The sequence below is a fragment of the Mangifera indica genome, chromosome 19 (genome assembly GCF_011075055.1).
Source record: "Mangifera indica cultivar Alphonso chromosome 19, CATAS_Mindica_2.1, whole genome shotgun sequence".
NCBI lineage: Eukaryota > Viridiplantae > Streptophyta > Magnoliopsida > Sapindales > Anacardiaceae > Mangifera > Mangifera indica.
The window spans coordinates 6,575,077-6,596,122 of record NC_058155.1 but is presented as its reverse complement, the minus strand read 5'-3'; the positions used below and the strand labels follow the sequence as shown (position 1 = coordinate 6,596,122).

General features: G+C 34.4%; 1 protein-coding gene across 1 annotated transcript; it reads left to right on the top strand.

The window, feature by feature from the left end:
- LOC123203199 (exocyst complex component SEC5A-like) lies at positions 1-20,218 on the top strand. The gene is made up of 21 exons (XM_044619446.1): positions 1-506; positions 1,208-1,353; positions 1,752-1,846; positions 3,784-3,978; positions 10,349-10,476; positions 10,569-10,727; positions 11,253-11,357; positions 11,867-11,941; positions 12,282-12,419; positions 12,553-12,744; positions 13,472-13,615; positions 14,554-14,680; positions 14,753-14,963; positions 15,580-15,695; positions 15,781-16,015; positions 17,048-17,141; positions 18,224-18,301; positions 18,554-18,610; positions 18,689-18,838; positions 19,497-19,706; positions 19,878-20,218. The coding sequence occupies exons 1-21, from the start codon at positions 168-170 to the stop codon at positions 20,118-20,120; spliced, it is 3,237 nt and encodes a 1,078-aa protein (XP_044475381.1). The 5' UTR covers positions 1-167; the 3' UTR covers positions 20,121-20,218.
- The last annotated feature ends 828 nt before the right edge of the window (positions 20,219-21,046 follow it).

Below are 21,046 nucleotides of genomic sequence, written 5' to 3'. Positions count from 1 at the left end.
ACTGAACCCAAACATATTCTTCTTTTTCTTCTTCCTCTTAACAAAAAAGCGAAACAATAACGTCAACTTAATAAACAGCCAATTAATTCAATTTTGATGGTAATAATCATAATAATAAAAACAAGCAATTCAATCTCAGATCGGAGCTGAACCTCAAATAATTTGCAATGTCGAGCGATAGCGACGAGGACGAGCTTCTTCAGATGGCCTTGAAGGAGCAAGCCCAGCGCGATCTCAACTACAAGAACCCTGGCGCTCGGAAGCCCGTCGCTAGTTACGTTCAGCCTCCGAAATCGTCTGCGGTAAATTCCGGGAGGCCACAGGCGAAGAAGTATGAGGAGGACGAAGAGTCTGAAGTGGAGATGCTGAGCATCTCGAGTGGCGACGAGGAGGTGAGTACAGATCGAGGAGTTACGGCTAAAAATAGAGTGAGACCAGGAAGGCGGGACGATGATGCATGGGACGGTGGCGAACCTAATTGTTGGAAGCGCGTTGATGAGGCTGAGGTTGGTATTTTCGTAATATGACTGAAATTAAATTAAATGAATGCTAAAGTACCGGAATGTAAATTACGTAACGTTGCTAGAATTGCTGTAAGTTTTGGCAACATTTCCTGAGGTATTTACAGGTTTTGATGTAATTATAGTGTTCAATTGCTTGTTATTGGTGTTTTCTCATAAGAAATAGCATATATTATTTAATCGGGTATTGACTATACTCTGTCTTTCTCTGTTATTTTTCCTGCTTCTTGTCAGTCTTTTTGCATTGTTTCTTATTCCATAAGCTTTTTTTTTTTTTTTGGTTTATTTCTGGTCTACTGTTTGATTTCATTTGGCTGTTAGCTGAAGAGAAATGATGAGGTAGTGTCTGTTAATTGAGGAGTGGTTATAAGATTTAATAGTTTTTATTGAGATCTGCTACATTATCTTGGTATGTGGAGCGTTATACCGGTAATGTTTAAGGTAAAAAGCTTAAGGAAATGTAAATTTTACAGCATGTTGTTGATATAATATGTGGTTGATAAATATTATCATATTAACATTGTGATTGTCGAATAATATTACTGATCCCCGTCTCTGAAAGATGCTGATTAGCTTGGTGTTTGGACTTTTTTTCCAAATTTGAGTTTAGCATTATAATATGAAGGTCTCAGTCAAGTGCTTGGAGTTCATGTGAATACAATTGTGCATTTTTGGTTATGCTGCAGCTTGCTCGCCGAGTTCGTGAAATGCGGGAGACAAGAACGGCTCCAGTGGCTCAAAAATATGAGCAGAATTCTGTCATTGGTGGGAAGGGGTTTGATTATACAACCTTACCACGTGGCATTGAATGGGTTGATCCGCTAGGATTGGGGTAAATAATCTTCTATGTTTTGGTCTTCAAGTGAAAACTCGTAATTTCTTCTTATTTGTGTGAATATTTTTCTTAATTGGCGCTTGTTATGCTGTTTTATTTATTTGTTTATTTTGATGCTTGTTTAAGTGCATTATTTATGGACTCTGTGGCTTGCTGATGACCTTGAGTGTTTCCAGCTTTTTAAATTTTTATTTTTTTTAATCAGAATTTGAATTTGAGTTATCTTCTAGTTAAAACAGCAATTTTTTTGCCAGTCATGGTAGTATAACCTGTTTCTTTATAGTATTAATAATACTTGAAGTTAGAAAAGAGAAAATAATATGTACTTGTGGCAATTGAACCAAGTTCAACTTTCTCAGAATATTGGTCTGATATAGTTTCTTCTGTTCGGACAGGATAATAGACAGGAGGTCATTTAGATTGATCTCTGAGAAATTGCCAGATGTCCCATTAATTCCTGATAAAGAGTTTCTAGAAAGCGGCAAATGGGGTATTTCTTTTTTTTTCTCTTACATTGCATGTTTGGTAACTTTTGTGCAAATTATGGGAATTTCGTATTATTTTTTAAGTTAAAGTTCATAACTTCTTTTATAAGTTGTTTTTATGTTTTCACTATTTTTAATTTATATTCCTTGAAATGCATCATTGGATCTTATAGTTTTTCTCTCCATATTTAACCTAGATGAAAGTCGCTTCAATTTGACATGTATTTATTTTCAAACTTCTGTAGCATATTATTGATGAAAAACATTCCTCTATCATTAAGGTTGTGATGTTTGTAATATTTCCAACAAGTTGAATATCTTTTTGGGAAAGATATGTGAAACCCTTGAAACCTTGTCAACCATAAAACCTAAAAATTAGTTTTACATCCTTAAAATCCCTGTAAATAAGACCACTTGTTGAGTTCTAAGCAAGTTGGAAACATTTGTTGCTTGGACAAAAATATCGTTGAATTTTGAAAAGCGTAAATAATGTTAATGTCAAATATTTTGATCACCATTTATTGAAGCTTGAGTAAACTACTTCAAACTTCATGAAATTGATCTTAAAAATTTGAGAGTCAATCAAATTTAGTGATTGTTGAAAATTTAAGGATGTAATTCGGATGGAGAGCAAAGAAGAGAGAGAGACAAATTCTTTATACAGTGGCTATAGAAATTTTTTATGTTGTGAGGCAGGGAGAGAGGGAATCTTCAGCTAGGGCATACAAAAATTAATGTGATTTTGTAAAAGGATGTGATTTGGAGAGGGTGAGAGATGGTTTTCGTAGTTCAAAGGTGTGATGGCTTTCATGTTTAACATTTGTTAACATTAGTGCATTGAAGGCCATAGATTGGACCTTGTAGTTTTCCCCATCATGTTAAATGTTTATTTTAGTCAATTTTTAAGTGAAATGTAGATTCTTGGTTTTAATGGGTATAGAAATATTGGGGCAGTTTCTTAGAAGAAAGTGCTTAGAGTTATGGCTGTCATGCTGAAAGGACAATGTTTGATGTTCTTGCATAATTCTGCACATTATCCTATTATTATTTTTTAATTGAACTTCAAAGTAAGAAAGGGGGAGATTCTTCATTTAGTGCTTGTGTTTTTTTAGAAGGTATGATTCAAGAGATGGTAAGGTGGGCGAACGCTGTGATGGTTTCCAGGTTCAATGTTTTGTTAGTAAGTTCTAAATAAGGCATAAAAAAGACCTAAATAGTTTTTGAAACAAATAAATTGAATAATTTTAACAAAACTGATTTTACTAGAGTGGCATTATATACATGATTTAAATCCTAAACTAAAGGCGTCAGTGAAATACGTAAGGCACACGACCTGACCTTTGAATGGGTCAACCTGCGTTACTTTTAATTAAAAAATAATTTTTTATATTATAATTATTATTAGAGTAATTAATCATTTATTTTTTTAATAATGATGTGAACAGTAACAGGCTGGGCTAGCCCATGGGCCTGATGCCCAAGCCCAAGGCTTGCCCCTGAAGGCCTATGAGTTTAGCATGGTCTATTACAGTACTAGGCTGGGCCACTTTTTTGAGTTACGGCTTGGTCCATTTGCCATGTCTAAACTAAAGGAAAAAAACTGAACATTAGGAACAAAATAAAAAAGGAAGTATACAATCAATACAAATGTTGTACAAACCTTTTTTTTTTTTTTTAAAAAAAGGAACTTTCCAATCAAGGTGAAGTGTTCCAAACTAGGCCTAATGTCCAATAGTTTCTGTACCACTTTTTAGCCTATGTATTAAGTCAATTGGATTTTGAAGTGAGAGAAAGAAAGAGAGTTGCTCTAGGTGAAGTTTTATGGGTTGATGTTATTGTTGGGTTGCATTATACCAAAAATTATATAAATTGTACTTACTAATGTGTTGGAGTTTATATATATTTTGATGGTCATCATGAGATTTTTTAAAATTTTTTGCAGAGAAAATTATGTACTACTCTGAAGGATTTGATGCAAAGTTGTTTCTATCTCGAATTCACCAAGATACTAGTGCAACAGACTTGGAGGCTGGTGCTCTTGCTTTAAAGACTGATCAAAAGGGTCGGACCCAACAGAGAAAAAAGTTGGTTAAAGACAACTTTGATTGCTTTGTCTCTTGCAAAACTACCATTGACGGTATGTAATTATCTCACTTGGAATACTGATGCTATTTTTAATTATAGAAAGGAGCTAAGGTTTTGGAATTGAAATTTCTTATTTGGCTTATGCTTTTATTGTGTGAAGCTTAGATGGATATAAGTTGTAGGCAACAAGTGCATGCTTTTTATTTATATAGTTAGAAAAAGTAATATAATTAGTTTTTGTTGGAAAGTCTATCCCAATTTGGTGGGATGTCTTATTTAGTGGGATTATAATAAGAGTTAACTTTACTTTTTTGTTGGGTAGGTTTTGATTTCTATTCCAAAGATTATGGTAATGAATTATGGATATGGTATCATCTATATATTGGATTACGATTAATAAATAAAATGAATGGCATAAATTTGTCCAAAAGTATATTGCTTAAGGGTATTAAAGCTGAGCGATTCTGCCAATTGTAGTCTTCATTGTACATTTCTACCATGCCAATTTCACCTCCAACACATGGTTGATACAAATCCTTCCCTTTCCATAGTAAAGATTTCTTGGAGCCCCACTATCTTTAACCCATCCTTGACACCTTTACTTGCATTGAATTTTTTGCTAGATAATCATTTTCTTCAAATAACACATTACACGCGCAATGGGTCGAACTTCCAAGAGTGGTTTTGGTCCATTCTACTTGTTATAAAGGGCAAAGGAAAAATGGATTACCTCATTAGTGCTCTTCTGATGCCACCACTGACTACTGCTACCGTCAGAGATTGAGAAGTAGAGAATTCCATAATTATGGCTTGGCTAATGAATTCCATGGAGCTAAGCATAAACCATGTTGAGTTGTATATGAGTTGTATCTCGTAACCCTAATCCTATTTATACTTTTCTTAGTTATCATCGTCTATCCTCACCATATTATGCTTTTGTATCCTCTTTGTCCTTCATTTCAGTTCCTAAATCTGTTAGTAAGACCTTTCTAATCCAGATTGGAGGCAAACAATGATGGATGAAATAACTGCGTTACATCATAATGGTACTTGAGAATTGGTTAAATTACCTCCGGGTCACTCTATTATTAGCTGTTGTTGGATTTACATAGTCAAGATTGGTCGTCATGGTACTATTGATCGTCTCAAGGCTCGGTTGACTGCTAAAGGTTATACTCAGGTCTATGGTTTGGATTATGGTGACACATTCTCTTCAGTGGCCAAAATGCCTTTTGTTCGGTTATTCTTATCTATGGTTGCCATTCGTCATTGGCCCTTATTTCAATTAGACATTAAAAATGCCTTTCTTCATGGTGAGCTTCAGGAGGAGATATATATGGAGCAACTGCCTAGTTTTGTTGCTCTGGGGGAGTCTGATTTGGTTTGTAAACTTTGACGCTCACTATATTGTTTAAAACAATCTCCACGTGCCTGGTTTGAATGCTTTAGTACAATTATTCAAGAATTTGGTATGACTCGATGTGAGTTGGATCATTCTGTATTTTACAAACACACATTGCGAAGAAAGTGCATTTATCTGGTTGTTTATGTCGACAACATTGTTATCACTGGTGATGATCATGAGGGTATCGATCAATTAAAGCAACATCTATTTAATCATTTCAAGACCAAGGACTTGGGAACACTTAAATACTTTCTTGGGATAGAAGTTGCTCAGTCTAAGATAGATATTATTATTTTTCAGAGGAAGTATGCCTTTGATATCTTGGAGGAGATTGGGATGTTGGATTGTAAACCCATTGATTCTCCTATGGACTCTAATACTAGACTTGTGCCAGGACAAGGGGAACCACTTGCAGATCTTGGGAAATATCGGAGGTTAGTAGGCAAACTCAACTATTTGACTATCACAAGACCAAATATCTTTCCAATCAGTGTTGTCAGTCAATTTCTCCAATCTTCGTGTGATTACTATTGGGATGTAGCTATTCGGATTCTGGGGTATATTAAGAGAGCACCAGGAAAATGATTGCTCTATGAAGACAAAGGTCATACTCAGATTGTTGGATATTCTGATGCTGATTGGGTAGGATTTTCGTCTTATAGACGCTCGACTTAAGGATATTGTATTCTTGTTGGTGGTAACTTGGTTTCATGGAAAAGTAAAAAGCAAGATGTTGTGGCTAGATCTAGTGCAGAGGTAGAATATCGTGCTATGACATTGGCTACCTATGAGCTTGTATGGTTGAAACAATTGATTCAAGAGGTAAAATTTGCAGATATATCACAAATGAAGCTTCTTTGTGATAACCATACAACACTTCATATTGCTTCTAATCCAGTATTCCATGAAAGAACGAAACATATAGAAATAAACTGTCATTTCATTCGAGAAAAGATTCTATCAGGTTGTATAACTACCAACCATGTCAGCTCCAATGATCAACTTGCAAATATCCTTACTAAGTCTATTAAAAGTCCTCGTATTGAATTCATTTGTAACAAGCTTAGTGCATAAGATTTGTATGCTCCAGCTTGAGGGAGAGTATTGAGTTGTATATGAGTTGTATTTCTAAATTAGGAAGCTAATAATTAGGAAGATTGTATCTTTGTAAACTAGGAAAATATATATAATCTTTTCTAAAATAGGATTTAGAATTTTATATAAATATTGATGTAAATTCATTCTTTTGAGATATAGAAAAATATTCTCAAGGTTATTCACAAGCCAAACCTATCTGTGTAGCAAGATGACAAATGAGTTTTGGGACATCAAGAAATGAACTATGATTTAGGGAACTCAACTCAATGCTTTGAAGATCATTCTGTTATTCACACCACTTGACAAGGGATGTTGTTTGTAGTTGAGCATTATAACAAGTTACATTAACCATGGTAGGAGATAAACCTATTTATTCCATAAGTTGGACTTGCCTTGATGATGTGATCAAATACAATAAGTTATTTAAGAAAGTGCATATTTGACTTTTTTCCAAGGCCTGAACTATGACTTAGATGAAGTTTAAGGCTGCCTTCTTGGCATCAAACCACTTCCTAACATACGTGAAGTGTTTGTTGTGGTTTGCATGAAGAAAATCTTTGTCGTGTCATGCTCCAACCATTAACCAACCCTGCTACAAATGTTGTTCCTTTGAATTGTGCATTTGTTGCCAATAATAATGATTCTTTTATTTCTAAGGGGACAATGATCTAAAAGGATGAATCTTTGGTGTAACCGTTGCAACAAATTGTATCACACCAAAGATACTTGTTGGGAAATTTATTGTAAATCAGCTGATTGGAAGCCACAAAGTCAAAGGTGTCAAGCTTAATTGGTTTATGCCATCGAGTCAACAACGAAGTCTACAAAATTGAGCCCTTCTCCTTTCACTATTGAACAGTTGGAGATGCTAAAAAATCTTATGCAATTCTCTAAGGTACCCGATGCAAATGTTTCACTAGCAATGACCTTTGTTATTAAAAAAATTATGTTGCCAATGCCCTTTCAAACCCAAATAGTTCCAAGTGACCATTGTATAGTTGACACCAGGGCCTTTGATCATATGACATGCTCCTTCAAAGACCTCTATTCGTATAAGAAGTGTATTGATGACGGTAAACTTATAGTGACCAATGGAACATTTTTCGGGGTTGTTGGCTAGGGGAAATCATTCTTTTTGGCCTCCAACTACTCTTAGTTCTCCATGTTCCCAACTTGAAATGCAACCCTCTTTTTTTTTGTAAGTAAACTCATTCAAGATTTTCATATAAAGTAACCTTTCTTCTTTCTTGTTGTGTTTTTTGGGATTTGTCTTTGGGGACGATGATTAGCAATGCTGAGGAACGAAGTGGCCTTTATTGCTTGTTTCATGTTGGTTTTACTTCAAGCGCCTGATTTTTCAATTTAGTGTCGTGTCAATTGTTTCCAATCCTAACATGATGCTTTGACACAAATGTCTTGGCCATCTAAGTTCTGCTTATTTTAAATGTTTGTACCAAAATTTATTTGTCAATGAAGATGTTTCTTTACTTACCAAAAAAGAGATGTTTTTTTTTTAGTGTAAATTTGGTATTCTTGCCAAAACAAACTCACTAACTCCATCCAACTCATTTCTATTGCTAGTCAAAACCCTTCACCTTTTTTTTTTTTTGAGTAATTAATTAGAAAATTTTATAAACGTGGTAGAGACTCGAACTTAATACTTCTCCATAGAAATTCTAATGTTCTACCAGTTTTATTAATCCTTCTTTTAAAATCCTTCACCTTGTTCATAGTGATATCTAGGGCTCAATTCATATTTCAAAATTGACAAGAATCATTAGTTTATCACTTTTATTGATGACCATACGAGAACTTATTGGGTTTACTTAATGCAAGAGAAATTTGAAGCTCGCTCGCTTTTTTGTCAACTTCATAAATTGGTTACCAATGTCTTCCAATCCTCTATTCAAATTATTCATACTGATAATGGTTAGGAATATTTAACATATGAATTTGATAATTACCTTGTTGAGTATGAAAATTTTCATCAAATATGTTTTTTAGGTCCAAATCCTCTTTCCAAATGTTCATATTTTTAATTCCCTTACTACTTGTGTTTTTTTTTTTTTTTTTGTACCGTGTTTGTCCATAGTACAAATTTGACACAAGTTAAATTAGATCCAAAAACTATCAAATGTGTCTTTGTTGGTTATGTTATAATTGCTATTCTCCTTCCTCAAAGAAAGTCTATTTTTCTTGTGTTGTTACCTTTCTTGAAGATCACCCCTTCTATCCCCATGATTCTCTTCAAGGGGAGAAATCTAGTGAAGAAAATCATTAGGATACTTTCATTTTCTACCTATCTTTCTTCCATCTTTTTCCTCATAACCTAGTAATTTGCCCCCCATGAAGCTCAAACAAAGCCCACTCAAGTTCCAATTAAAAAGGGAGATTTGGAACCATTTCAGGACTGAATCCAAATTCATGTTTACTTGAGGAGATCACAAGTTCCGAAGCAAAGTCAACCACCAAAAATGGAGCCATGTCCAACGAATGATATACGAGAAAGTACTAAAAGTGATACTCCAAGTGATACAGGGTTTGATGACCTTGATGTTCCCATAGCCATATAAAAAGGGAGAAGATTGTGTACTCAACATTTCATCCAAATTTGTTTAACCTATTCCAAGTTATCTCCAAACTACAAAGCATTTACCTCCATGATGGATAATGTGGAGGTCCCCAAAGATATTAAAAGTTCAATGTAAGATTCTAGATGGAGATAAGCTTTCTTGGAAGAGATGAATGCCCTGATGGAGAACAAAATGTGGGAAGTTGTTGATCTACCCAAAGGAAAGAAGCTATTGGGATGCAAGTGGATTTTCATTGTGAAATATGACTATTGGCAACATAGAGCGGTACAAAGCAAGGTTAGTGGCCTAAGGATACACTCGAATATATGACATAGATTATGAAGAGACCTTTCCTTCCCATGGTAAAATTGAACACTATTAATGTCCTATCTATTACCTCCAAACTTGGATGCAGACTTGGGGAACTACATCGGAACAAAACTGGAAGCACAGAGTCTCTTAAGTGGACCCACCAGTTAATAGAAAAATGTACTAGCACTTAGTTGGGAAACTCATAAATCTATCACTAACGAGACCAGACATTGCTTATAGTGTTAGTGTTGCAAGTTAGTTCATGCACCCTCCTGCAAGAAGACATTTTGGTGCTCTGAATCAAATTATTTGATACCTTCAAGGAACATCGAGGTAGGGGCTGTCATCCAAGAAAACTATTCAAAGGAATGTTGAAGTTTTGTTGATGCTGATTGGGTTGGTTGATTGAGGATTCTATGACAACTACAGGGTATTGCACTTAGCTATGTGGGAATTTAGTGACCTGGAGGAGTTAAAAAACGAGCAATAGTGGCAAGGTGTAGTGCAGAGGCTGAATACTGAGCTATAGCCCAAGGCATATGTGAGCTATTGTGGCTGCAAAGTTTGCTAACATTAGCATACCTTTAGAAACACTTACGGAGTTGCTTATATAGCAAATCTTCTATCAACATAGTTCACAACCATTAGACTGTCCTGCATTTCAAACAAGTCTCAAGAAGTTGATATCCTTGCAAAAGCTTTATTAAAATCGGGGCTTGATGAAACTGTAAGTAACTGATAATGATTGATATCTATTGACTAGTTGGAGGGGGAGTGTTGGACAGTCTATCCTGATTTAGTGGATTTTATAGAGCTGATTTAATGAGATTATAATTACAGTTAACTTTCCTTTTTTGTTTTTGGTAGGTTTTGATTTTCATTCCTAGGTTATGCCAACTATTTATGGCATTTGTATCATCTATATATTGGATTACAATTGATGAATTAAATGACTGAGACAGATTCAACCAAAATTTTGTAGTTTTAGTTTTGGCTTATTGGTTTTGACTCGGAGAACATTGATTCTTGTGCAGATATTGAGTCAAAATTGAAGCGGATTGAAGAAGACCCTGAAGGTTCAGGGACAGCTCACTTATTCAAGTTGATGCAGGGAGTAAGTTTGCAGGCTAATCGTGCTTTTGAACCTCTATTTGAGAGACAGGTTGGTAAGATGTTAATTTAATCTTGTACTTTTGCTCATCTAGATTTAACCTGATTAAAAGTTCTTTTTTTTCCTGAATAACCTCATTTTAGTCTCAAGCTGAGAAGATAAGGTCTGTCCAAGGAATGCTTCAGAGGTTCAGAACGTTATTCAACTTACCTAGTATAATTCGTGAGAGTATTAGCAAGGGTGAATATGACCTGGCAGTCAGGGAATACAAGAAGGCGAAGTCAATTGCATTGCCCTCTCATGTATGCTAGAAATCTAACTTTATGCCATACTTGTTTGTTAAGGTTGATATTTGCTGTCTAATTTTCAGTATTGACTGTCAATTGTTTGAACATAGATAATTTGAGTGTTTTATTAGTATTTTATTTAACACCTGTGGCATGCCTGCATGCTGTTATTTATGAAGCTTGTGTTTGCCAAAATAATATCAGTGAACTTTTATTTATCTAATTTCAGAGTTTTCTAAGATGATTAATGTTGTGTTCTAATTTTCGGCACATTTTCATTTAATTGCTGATATCTGAGTCCAGACTTGAAAACTTTTATGTATTTTGACCCCTGTCCGAAAGGATTTTGTAGTATGTTCTTATGTTATGTTATTTGATATCATAAGTTTTAACACTTCTAGTGGTAGCTAATCCAATCAAACTTCTTTTATAGCAGAATGCTGAATAGAGCTTCTGATATCACTATTTATTTAATTGTGTTCATAACCATGCTTGTTTCCTTCTTAAAAATGTATCTTTACGTTTATGCAATACTCTCAGGTAAATATACTGAAACGTGTTCTCGAAGAGGTTGAAAAGGTGATGCAGGATTTCAAAGCCACACTTTACAGGTCTATGGAAGATCCACAAATAGACTTGACAAATGTAAGTTTATGCTTTTGATATTTATCACCGTCCACAATCATGCTGAACAGGATATCAAATGACTAATTTTTTTTTTTTTTACTACTTTTTCCTGCAGAATGTTAAATAAAATTCACATATTGCTAAATAAGCAGTGATAGATTGTTGTTAGAATAGAACAAACAAATTTAGATGGGGAAAGGGAACAAGAGATTAAGTTAAGAATTAGTGAGTTAAGTTGGTAGTAACTTTATGTGTGCTCTGCTTTATTGAAAGGCCCTATTTATTGCAACTTTTAAGTTGTGTTCATGTTTTCCTTATTTGTTACACATGTAATAACTTTAGTATGACCAAAAGAAGTTCATAATTATTACCTTTTAATGATTGTACTGGATGAGCAGCCCTACATTGTTTCCATATATGCACTTATATGACTAAATATCTAATATAAAACATATATATTTTTTGAGGATTAATCTTAACTGTATATTTTTATTTTGGGTACTAAAAGATAGTTCTGTCTTCTGTAGCTTGAAAATACTGTGAGGCTGTTATTGGAGCTGGAACCTGACTCCGATCCTGTATGGCATTATTTAAATGTACAGGTAAGTGAAATTGGAGTTACCTTATACTTTAAGTAAACCTTTGTAAAATCAGTGTATTCTCTCTAGGATTGAGTATTTGTACTCTTGGCAAAATCTCTTCCAGTTCTCTAGCTTTTGATGATAGTCCTGGCTAAGTTTCAAAGCTTTTTGGCAATGTGGTTACCTCCAAACTGATCAGTTGTTAACCTCTAGATGATCTCTTAAAAAAAATAAAAAATAAAAAAAAGGGACTTCAAATTCAATTCCAATATGATCATTAATCTTTATATGTTGCAAAGATATTGTGATTTACCATCAACGGTCAACTTGGCTGGACTCTCAAGGTTTATTGCTTTGACAGAATCAAAGAATTCAAGGTTTATTTGAGAAGTGCACCATGGATCATGAGGCAAGGATGGAAACTTTGCAAAATGAGATACATGAAAGAGCTATGACTGATGCAAGGTGGCAGCAAATTCAGCAAGATTTAAACCAATCTGTATGTGAAATCATTTGGAGTGACATATGCAATATTGATAGGAGATGTAGCCTTTATATTGTGAGGAAGAAACAAGAACCCATGTGCTAACACTTGATAATTGTATCTTATGTTTCCTTTTCATTGTTGTCAGTCAGATGTGGACTACCCTCTTACTCTTGGGAACAACCAACTGCTTGTTGATTCACAGCCAGTGGAGTTGACTGGTGAAGAAGTTGATGCCCTTAGAGGAAGGTATATACGAAGGTTAACTGCTGTACTCATTTATCACATACCAGCCTTCTGGAAAGTTGCTCTTTCTGTGTTCAGTGGAAAATTTGCAAAGGTATTATGAATATTTTTTGTTGTATTGACGTATGGGGATATTATTGTAGTTGATATAACTTATCTTTTGAAAATTTGTTTGCTCATGCACTAATTTATTTAATATATAGTTTTAATTTTTGTGTCAGAAAGCTAGCTCATTAAATATTTTCTTTGGAGATATTAATCTCCAAGTCGTTGGTCGAGAGAACATGTTCCTTAAAAGGTTTGTTAATGGGTCAGTATCATCTGTTATGGCCTCAAGTCGTTGACAGTTTTAATAATATGATGCCAGTTATATCTTCTATGTCAAGTGGGAAGCAAGCATCAAGAAAAGAATCTCATCATCTCGCGTCTAAATCATTTTAAGCTGTTAAAATGATTGAGAACATTAAGGAACTTGGTTAATGCTTAGCATCAGGAATCAAGTTCATTTAACAGTACCATGTTTTCTTATTGCAGCATTGGTGTTAATGTGTATCTGATATACTTCCACATTACTTGCTATTTGGATATGTGCTTGCTTGAGGTTTATTGAATATGAAAATGCATGTTGCAAATATTAGTCTGTATGCCCTTATCTTTGTAATCTTTTCACCTTGCTTCCATGTTGTGAAAAAAAATCTATGCTTGCATCTATTTTCATTGATATATATTTTTCTTCTGTTGGAATATTGAATATGTTTTTTTTTTTCCATTTTGAAAGAACTTGGTATGGTCAGTCTGATTCTGGATTATATTTTTCTTAGTCTTCCCAAGTTTCTTCTGAGTCAAATATTAATTCATCTGCAAATAAAGCTGAAGAGAAAGTTGGAGATGGGAGCTATTCAGTTCATTCTCTTGATGAAGTTGCCGGAATGATACGCAATACATTATCCATGTATGAAATTAAGGTGAAAATGTGCTTATGCTTTTCTTTTGTCATAATTATTATTTGTGGCTAAAGTGGTTGTGGAAAAACTGTGGCTGTTGTTTTTGGCATACTCAGTGATGAATTTTTCTGATTTTTTTTTTTTTGGGGTATACTAGAAGTTCTGTTTATTTTTCATGTGATTTAGAAATGTTTGTAATGAACAGAAAATATATTTCAATTTTACTTTGGTTTTGATAGTGGACAAATTGATACAACTGACAGTACAGGTTTTATGTATTTTAAATTAAGTGAAGTTTTATTTATATTTACAGAGATGAGTTTTTAAGCTAGATCAGAGTTTCCCATTCCTGCTTCCATTATACTCATATGGACTTAATTTGAAATATCTGCAGTTTAAGTTTGACTAAATTGGTAAAGGGAACGCAGAATGTAATAGAAGAGTATGTAACTACGTAGTTTAAGAGTTTTATCATGTAAGCTTCACCTGTGTGTGTTGAGGGGGAGCATCATTTACACTCAATGGGTCAAAACTTTTATGTTGCCTTATTTTTCCTTGGCATGGAAAGGTCCTATTGTTGGAGGTGTCTGAGAAATGTGAAGGGATCCCATGAAGGATTAAATCAATTTTCAGTCCGTAACTCATTTTTAAGTATTGTTTACATTTTAGGAAGTATCTGAGAATCATATGTCACAGATGGCATCAGTGCAGGTGTTAAATGTGCTAGGACAGGTGTGTGTGTGTATTGAAAGGCATGGTTTAATGCTTATCCCATTTGGCTTTTCTAAGAGCTGACTTGTCAAGTTTGAGTCTGTTATGTTAAAATGCCGAAATTTTAGTAAAAGAAACACAGAAAACATGAAATTAAGGTTCTTTTATTGTGAGTTGGTGCTTCTGTTCTTCTATTCTGCTATTAATTGGGATGTTGGTTGGTTTCAATTGGTTCATTCTTGACGTAGGTTCACAACACATTTCGTGATTTTGAAGAGTCCAATATTCTCCGATCATTCATGAGTGATGCCATAAAGGAAATATCTAAGGCATGCCAAACTCTTGAAGCGAAAGAGTTAGCCCCTGCTATTGCTGGTATTAAGCATATTCCAAGTCTTATTTTGTTACTTTTTAATCAATTCTGACTGTTTGTTCTTTGTCCTGCAGTTACGTCACTCAGGACACTTCAGGCAGAGATCACTAAGATTTACATTGCCAGGCTATGCTCTTGGATGCAGGGCTCCACAAATGGAATATCAAAAGAGGAAATATGGGTGCCAGTATCCATTCTTGAGAGGAATAAATCTCCCTACGCCATCTCTTATTTGCCTCTAGCCTTTCATTCAATTGTGAAATCTGTGATGGATCAGATCAGTTTGTATGTCTCTAGAGCTTTCTATTACATATCTTCTGTATGTTTATTGATAGTGATACTCATGAGCTTGTGTGTGACCCATCTCTCCACGACTTTCTCGATCACATAAGTGTTGAGGTTGAGTTCAATCTCATGGTGTTATAATGGTAAAGTTTTACCAAAATCGGTGACTCATATTCTCATGTTTAAGAAAGAGAAAAGGCCTTGTAAGGCTTGATCACTTGCAAAATTGGATATCTTGAACTATGAAATATTTAAAGAAACAAATATGCATCATCAAGCTTTTCTGGGCTAGTGGTGATAAAATTATCAGCTGCAACATTCTTATCATGCCTAGTGTGTGGCATGGTAATGGCAGTTTTCATGAACACACCTTGAAGAATCTTATCAAAATAATAATAAAAAGCTAATAGATATCGTGTTCCATGGTTAGTTTAGTTCCAATGTGTGATGAAACATTTGTTTAACTGCTATTTTTGGAAATTGGGAACTAGGCAAGTTCTCCCATGTTGTAAGCATATTTTACTGGTTTCCTCTACCGTATCCCTGCCCCTCCATTTTGGGGATGATAGAGTTGTCCTTCGTCTCTCTAATCATCTTGTTTTACTTTTTCCTTTAGGATGATTCAGTCTTTAAGGAGCCAGGCTACAAAATCAGAAGATATGTTTACGCAGCTTCAAGAAATTCAAGAATCTATTAGACTATCGTTTTTGAACTGTTTCCTACGGTTCACAGGTACTGTTGACAAATTTGTCTTATTTTTGGAAGCAATTATAAATTGCAGTTAAGTTTGGAACTGTCGTTTTTGCACATTAATCAGGTCATTTAGAGAATGTTGCCAATGAGCTTGCTCAAAACAAATCAGCCAACGAAAATCCAATTTTGCCAAATGGTTATTCATCTCAACCATATGGAGAGTTGTTGTCTGATATCCCAGGAAGTGTTGTTGATCCACATCAACGTCTGCTGATTGTCTTAAGCAATATTGGGTACTGCAAGGATGAATTATTGTCTGAGCTGTACAATAAGTACAAACATATCTGGCATCAGTCTAGGTATAGTCAATTCCTTGTCACATTTCCTTTTTTTTCGAAGAACTTTCAGAATATGCATGGCATTTTTCTTTGTGGTAGTCATTGTTTTCAATATTGGCATCATTTCCAAAATATCATTAGCTACATGTTTGCACATCATTTTTAGATAACAGTTTATATAGTAATACATTATTGTATCATTAAAGCATAACTTTTATCAAGGTTTACGGTTGATGAATCTTGTTGAATTTATAATCTTATTTTAAATTAAAGATGTTATATTGTAAGATGGACATAGCAGCTATGACCTTTTTTTTCAAATCAAAATATGACACAGACCTACATGTTTGTATCTTCGTAAATTTGATTTGGTCCTTTGCCATCTATTCTGTCAGGATATGGGTTTGTGGTTTAATTTACTTTACATGAAAATGGGGCATATTAAAATTTCATAGTTTAAGCTTTTTGGTCAGGTGGTTTCTTAACTTTTCATTTCTTCAATCATATAAGATATTTGGGATATGTGGTATTGGCATATCTATTAAGTCTTGTGTAATTCCATAATTTAAATCTTTTACATGTCATTTATTGGTCATTGTGATTTGCTTAGTAGCACAGACTACTGATGATGTTATTTGATGAAATTAACATATAATATTATGAAATCAAATTCAATGATGATGTCATTCTAAGCGCAAGGAATTGGAGTCATCTTGAGGATTAATCCAAAATTCTCTAATCCACTCCTACTTTCTTAGTTGATCCGATTGTCTTGTTAGACTAGAATTTATTATAAAGGGATGTCAATCTGGACAAGCTTTGGCCCCATCTGATGCATGTCTGGTGTAATTACCCTAGCCCGTTCCTCTAGGTCCTACTTTTAACTAATTATTTTAAGAAAATATTCTCTTTCTGCAAGTTCCTGCATAGGCCCAGTTACAAAAGGTTTGCATTATATTTTTGTTACTTGTGCTTCAAAATGTGGGTAATTCTATCATGTAGTCTATCTACTGATGACTGTTATTACCATGCTTTCATTGTTCACTGCTTTAGGGAAAATGATAACGAGGAGACTGATATACAAGATTTAGTGATGTGTTTCTCTGGACTTGAAGAGAAGGTTCTTGAACACTATACATTTGCAAAGGTAATGTTAACAATGTTGATGCACACATGGGGCTGCTTAGCTTAATAAAGTTTTTGATTTTTGGTGGCAGTTCTTGATGAATATTATCTGTGTTTTTCACTGGATTGAAGTGCAAAGGGTAGTCAAGTAGCTTTATATGGTGTAGTAGGATATAAAAAACCCAAATCTAATTTATTATTTAGGGGGTGCTAAACATTAATTATTTGGAAAACGCACTTTATTAGCAATCTCTACTGTAGTCAAACAAAAAAAAATGGTCAACGTATCTTGAAACATGATTCAGCTGGGTGCGTTTACTGTCACAACTAATTTGTCATGTAACAAAGTTTTCTAAGAAGTCAAGAAAGTATGGGAGGAGAGCTGCATGAATACTTTATTTGAGCCTTTCTACTGGTGCTGTTATATCTGATGCAATATTAAATAGTTAGCTTCATGGTAGCTGATTCATTAATCCATTGTTCTCTATATTTCTATTTGGGTTCTTCAGAAGTTATGGAGACTGAACATTCATAAACTTTTTTAACTCATTTTCAGATTGAGTGCAACATATTTTTATTGCCTTTTTTTCTGTTAAATGAATTGATTAAGATGAGCTCATTAACAATGAAATTGGATGGAATTATCATGTTAATGTTATGTAAAATTCAGAATTTAATTTCTATCATTTGCAAAATTGGTATCATAGTGAGAAATTATAATTTTCTGCTTATTAAGCTAGTTTCTGTCGCCAGTTGCTTCTTTAGGACACTAGCCATCTGCACTTCATATGCTACTGGTGGTTAAATATAAATTTGAGCCTCAACCTAAAGCAATATTTCTTGCTCGCATTTCATAGTGAGAAATCATGGAACTAAACTATATAAAGTGAAATTAAAAGCCAATGTTCTTTCTTTCTGTTTTCTCTTCCCCATTTAGATGGTGTGGGTCAATTATAGCGAATGACTTGCTGAAAAAGGTCCTAATCTTTGACTTGTTTTGGGAATAATAATGGGGTAGTTTTATACTCAAATAGAAGTAATATACTCTTATGCAGTGCTTTTTTGGACATTCTGGCTCATCTGAAATTTTGCATCTCACTGCAGGCAAATTTGATCAGATCTGCAGCCACAACTTTTTTGTTGGATTCTAATGTCCAATGGGGAGCGGCACCTGCAGTCAAAGTGAGGAATTAGTGATTGCATGCTTGGTTACTTACTTTCTTTTGATATCACTTTACTTTATGCACAATACTATGCATACTCACTTTGAGTACACAAATGAGTATACATTTATGTATATCATTATATGATTGGGTTATCTAATTATATGATGACACACATCAAGTGTGCACTTATTTATGTATTCAAGATAGGTATGCATAATTTTATTATTACTTTATATTGAAGCACCTTTAAAATGCTGATATCTTGCAGGGTGTGCGTGATGTAGCTGTTGAATTGTTGCACACTCTAGTAGCTGTTCATGCAGAGGTATGTCTTTTGTATCTTATGAGCTGTATACATAATAGCTTTCTTACCTCTGGTTAAGCTGTTTAGTTCTTATCACAGGTCTTTGCTGGTGCTAAGCCTCTCTTGGACAAGACACTTGGCATTCTTGTGGAAGGCCTGATTGATACTTTTCTTAGCCTTGTTGACGAACACAAATCCAAAGATCTCAAGTCACTTGATGCAAATGGCTTCTGTCAGCTCATGCTTGAGGTAATATATGATGTTCCATAATCTCTTTCAAAGATATATTAAAGTCAACAGTTTATTTACTTGGAGTTCCTTGTTGCTGATATCACTCGAACACTACAATGAGAAGTTCCATGTAAATTTTGCAGGTTTAGATATTTTAAAAGAATTATACTGGTAAACTTCATGTTTACAAAGAGCAACGAAATTGTTACACTAGTAATATACACTTATAATGAGAACCAATTTGTGTATCAATAATGATGTGTCATTATCTGTCTTTCGAATGGTATTTTATTCTTGATTCAAAATCATCCAATTATATAGTAACACATCATTATTGATAACCTAAATTGGTAGTCATTATAAGTACACATTGTTTTATTGAGTGTTACACTTCCTAGGTGATAGTGCATTAAAAACACAATTATTACTTGTTTGACCCCTTTACTAAGATGATTTTGTTTTTACTTTATAATAAAATAGTACGTATCTACTTTGAATATATAAATGGGTACATATTTGATGTCTTTCATCATGTGATTGAATGATTTTGAATTAAGGATAAAGTAAAACTCAATCACTAGATGACACATATAAATGTATACTCATTTGTGTACTTAAAATAGATAGCTCTTTATTATTTCTTTGTGGCTAATTTCTTCTGACATGTCTTCTGCAGCTTGAATACTTTGAGGTGATACTAAATCCATATCTTACGCTTGTTGCAATGGAATCTCTCAAGTCTTTTCAAGGGATGCTATTGGAGAAGGCCACTGAGAGTGTTTCTGAGGCTATGGAGAATCCAGGCCATCATCGCCGGCCAACTCGTGGCAGTGAAGAAGCAGATGAAAGACAGCCAGGGATGACTGTGTCTCCAGATGATCTGATTGTAAGAATCTTCATCCTCATTTAAAATGTTCTTGCAGTATGCTCACGTAGAAGCACAAGAGTATCAATTATAAATCCACAGATGATACCTACATATATTTATGCAATAAACGAATTTGATGTATTGTCCCTTAGTATGCTGTGCTGACACAATGGTTGTGGTATGCTGCAGGCTCTTGCACAGCAGTATAGCTCCGAGTTGCTTCAAGCCGAACTGGAGAGGACTCGTATCAATACAGCATGCTTTGTGGAGTCGATCTCGTTGCCGGAATCAGCTAAAGTTGCATATGTGCCCTTCCAAGGTTCAATGAATGCGTTAAGCAGACCCCATGGAGGAATGGATTCTCCAAGTAGAAATTACAGAAGTGCACAACCAACAGGATCCCCTAGTTTTTCCCGGCATAGGCATAGATAAATGTTAGTGTGTTGACCAACAATTTTTGCCAAAATGAAATTTCTTAATTGTTGTATTTTGGTTGAAACATTTTATTGAATGTTATCATTTTCTTTCCATTGGAAATCCCACATTAGGTGTAAGTTAGATTTAAATTAAACCAAGTTTGAATTCACTTAAACTTAAATTCAGTTTGATTTGAATAAAGTCAAACTCGAAGTCAAGCTCCAATTTGTCGTCTCTAAGATATTTGAGTTTGGGTTATTTGAGAAGAGCTCAAATTCGATTTGAATTCTAATGTGAATTGAGCTTTAAACTTGATTTAATATTGTAACTAAACAAAAATAATTAAAAATAATACTGTTTTAATATATATTAATTAATATAATATCATTGATTAGTATCAAAATTTCTTTGGGTTAACAAATTTATCGAGCCAAACAATCCTAAGTCTCACGTTTAAAATTATTTCACTTGAATCAAACTCTTTTTGGACTCATTGGAGCTAAAGTTTGATAAAACTTAGTTTGAATGTGATTTCAGTTTGGAATGTTCTCTCTACCAAGTACTTTGTGATACACGTGTTTGAATCTAAATAGTATATACATATTGGGGGGCTTACTGAAGCCAACCGGCCATACCATCTTTTCTTTGCTGCAGAGGGACCTACATGTGAAAAATGAACCGATCATACGGAGATTCCCGAGGCTTGCTGCCTATGCCAGATGCTCCTTTCTTTGGAAATACTAGTTGGTCTTGCCTATGAAAAGATAAAGAGTCAAACAGGGTAACTTGAGACTGAAAGAATTTCATCTGCTGGGCACATCTCTGTCTAGAGTATCTGACTTCACCCTGCCCCTCCACATATCAATATAGTAAACGAAAGAAGCTACAAATGCCGAAACTGCAACCGCAGACAGGACTGAAACCGATTTATGAATGAAAAC

What these genes read in the sequence shown, in the direction of transcription:
- LOC123203199 (XM_044619446.1), top strand. Translation starts at nt 168, where the DNA reads ATGTCGAGCGATAGCGACGAGGACGAGCTTCTTCAGATGGCCTTGAAG. An exon ending in GTGATGGATCAGATCAGTTT is followed by an intron (nt 14,964 to 15,579) that starts GTATGTCTCTAG and finishes TTTTTCCTTTAG; the next exon opens with GATGATTCAGTCTTTAAGGA. An exon ending in AACACTATACATTTGCAAAG is followed by an intron (nt 17,142 to 18,223) that starts GTAATGTTAACA and finishes ATCTCACTGCAG; the next exon opens with GCAAATTTGATCAGATCTGC.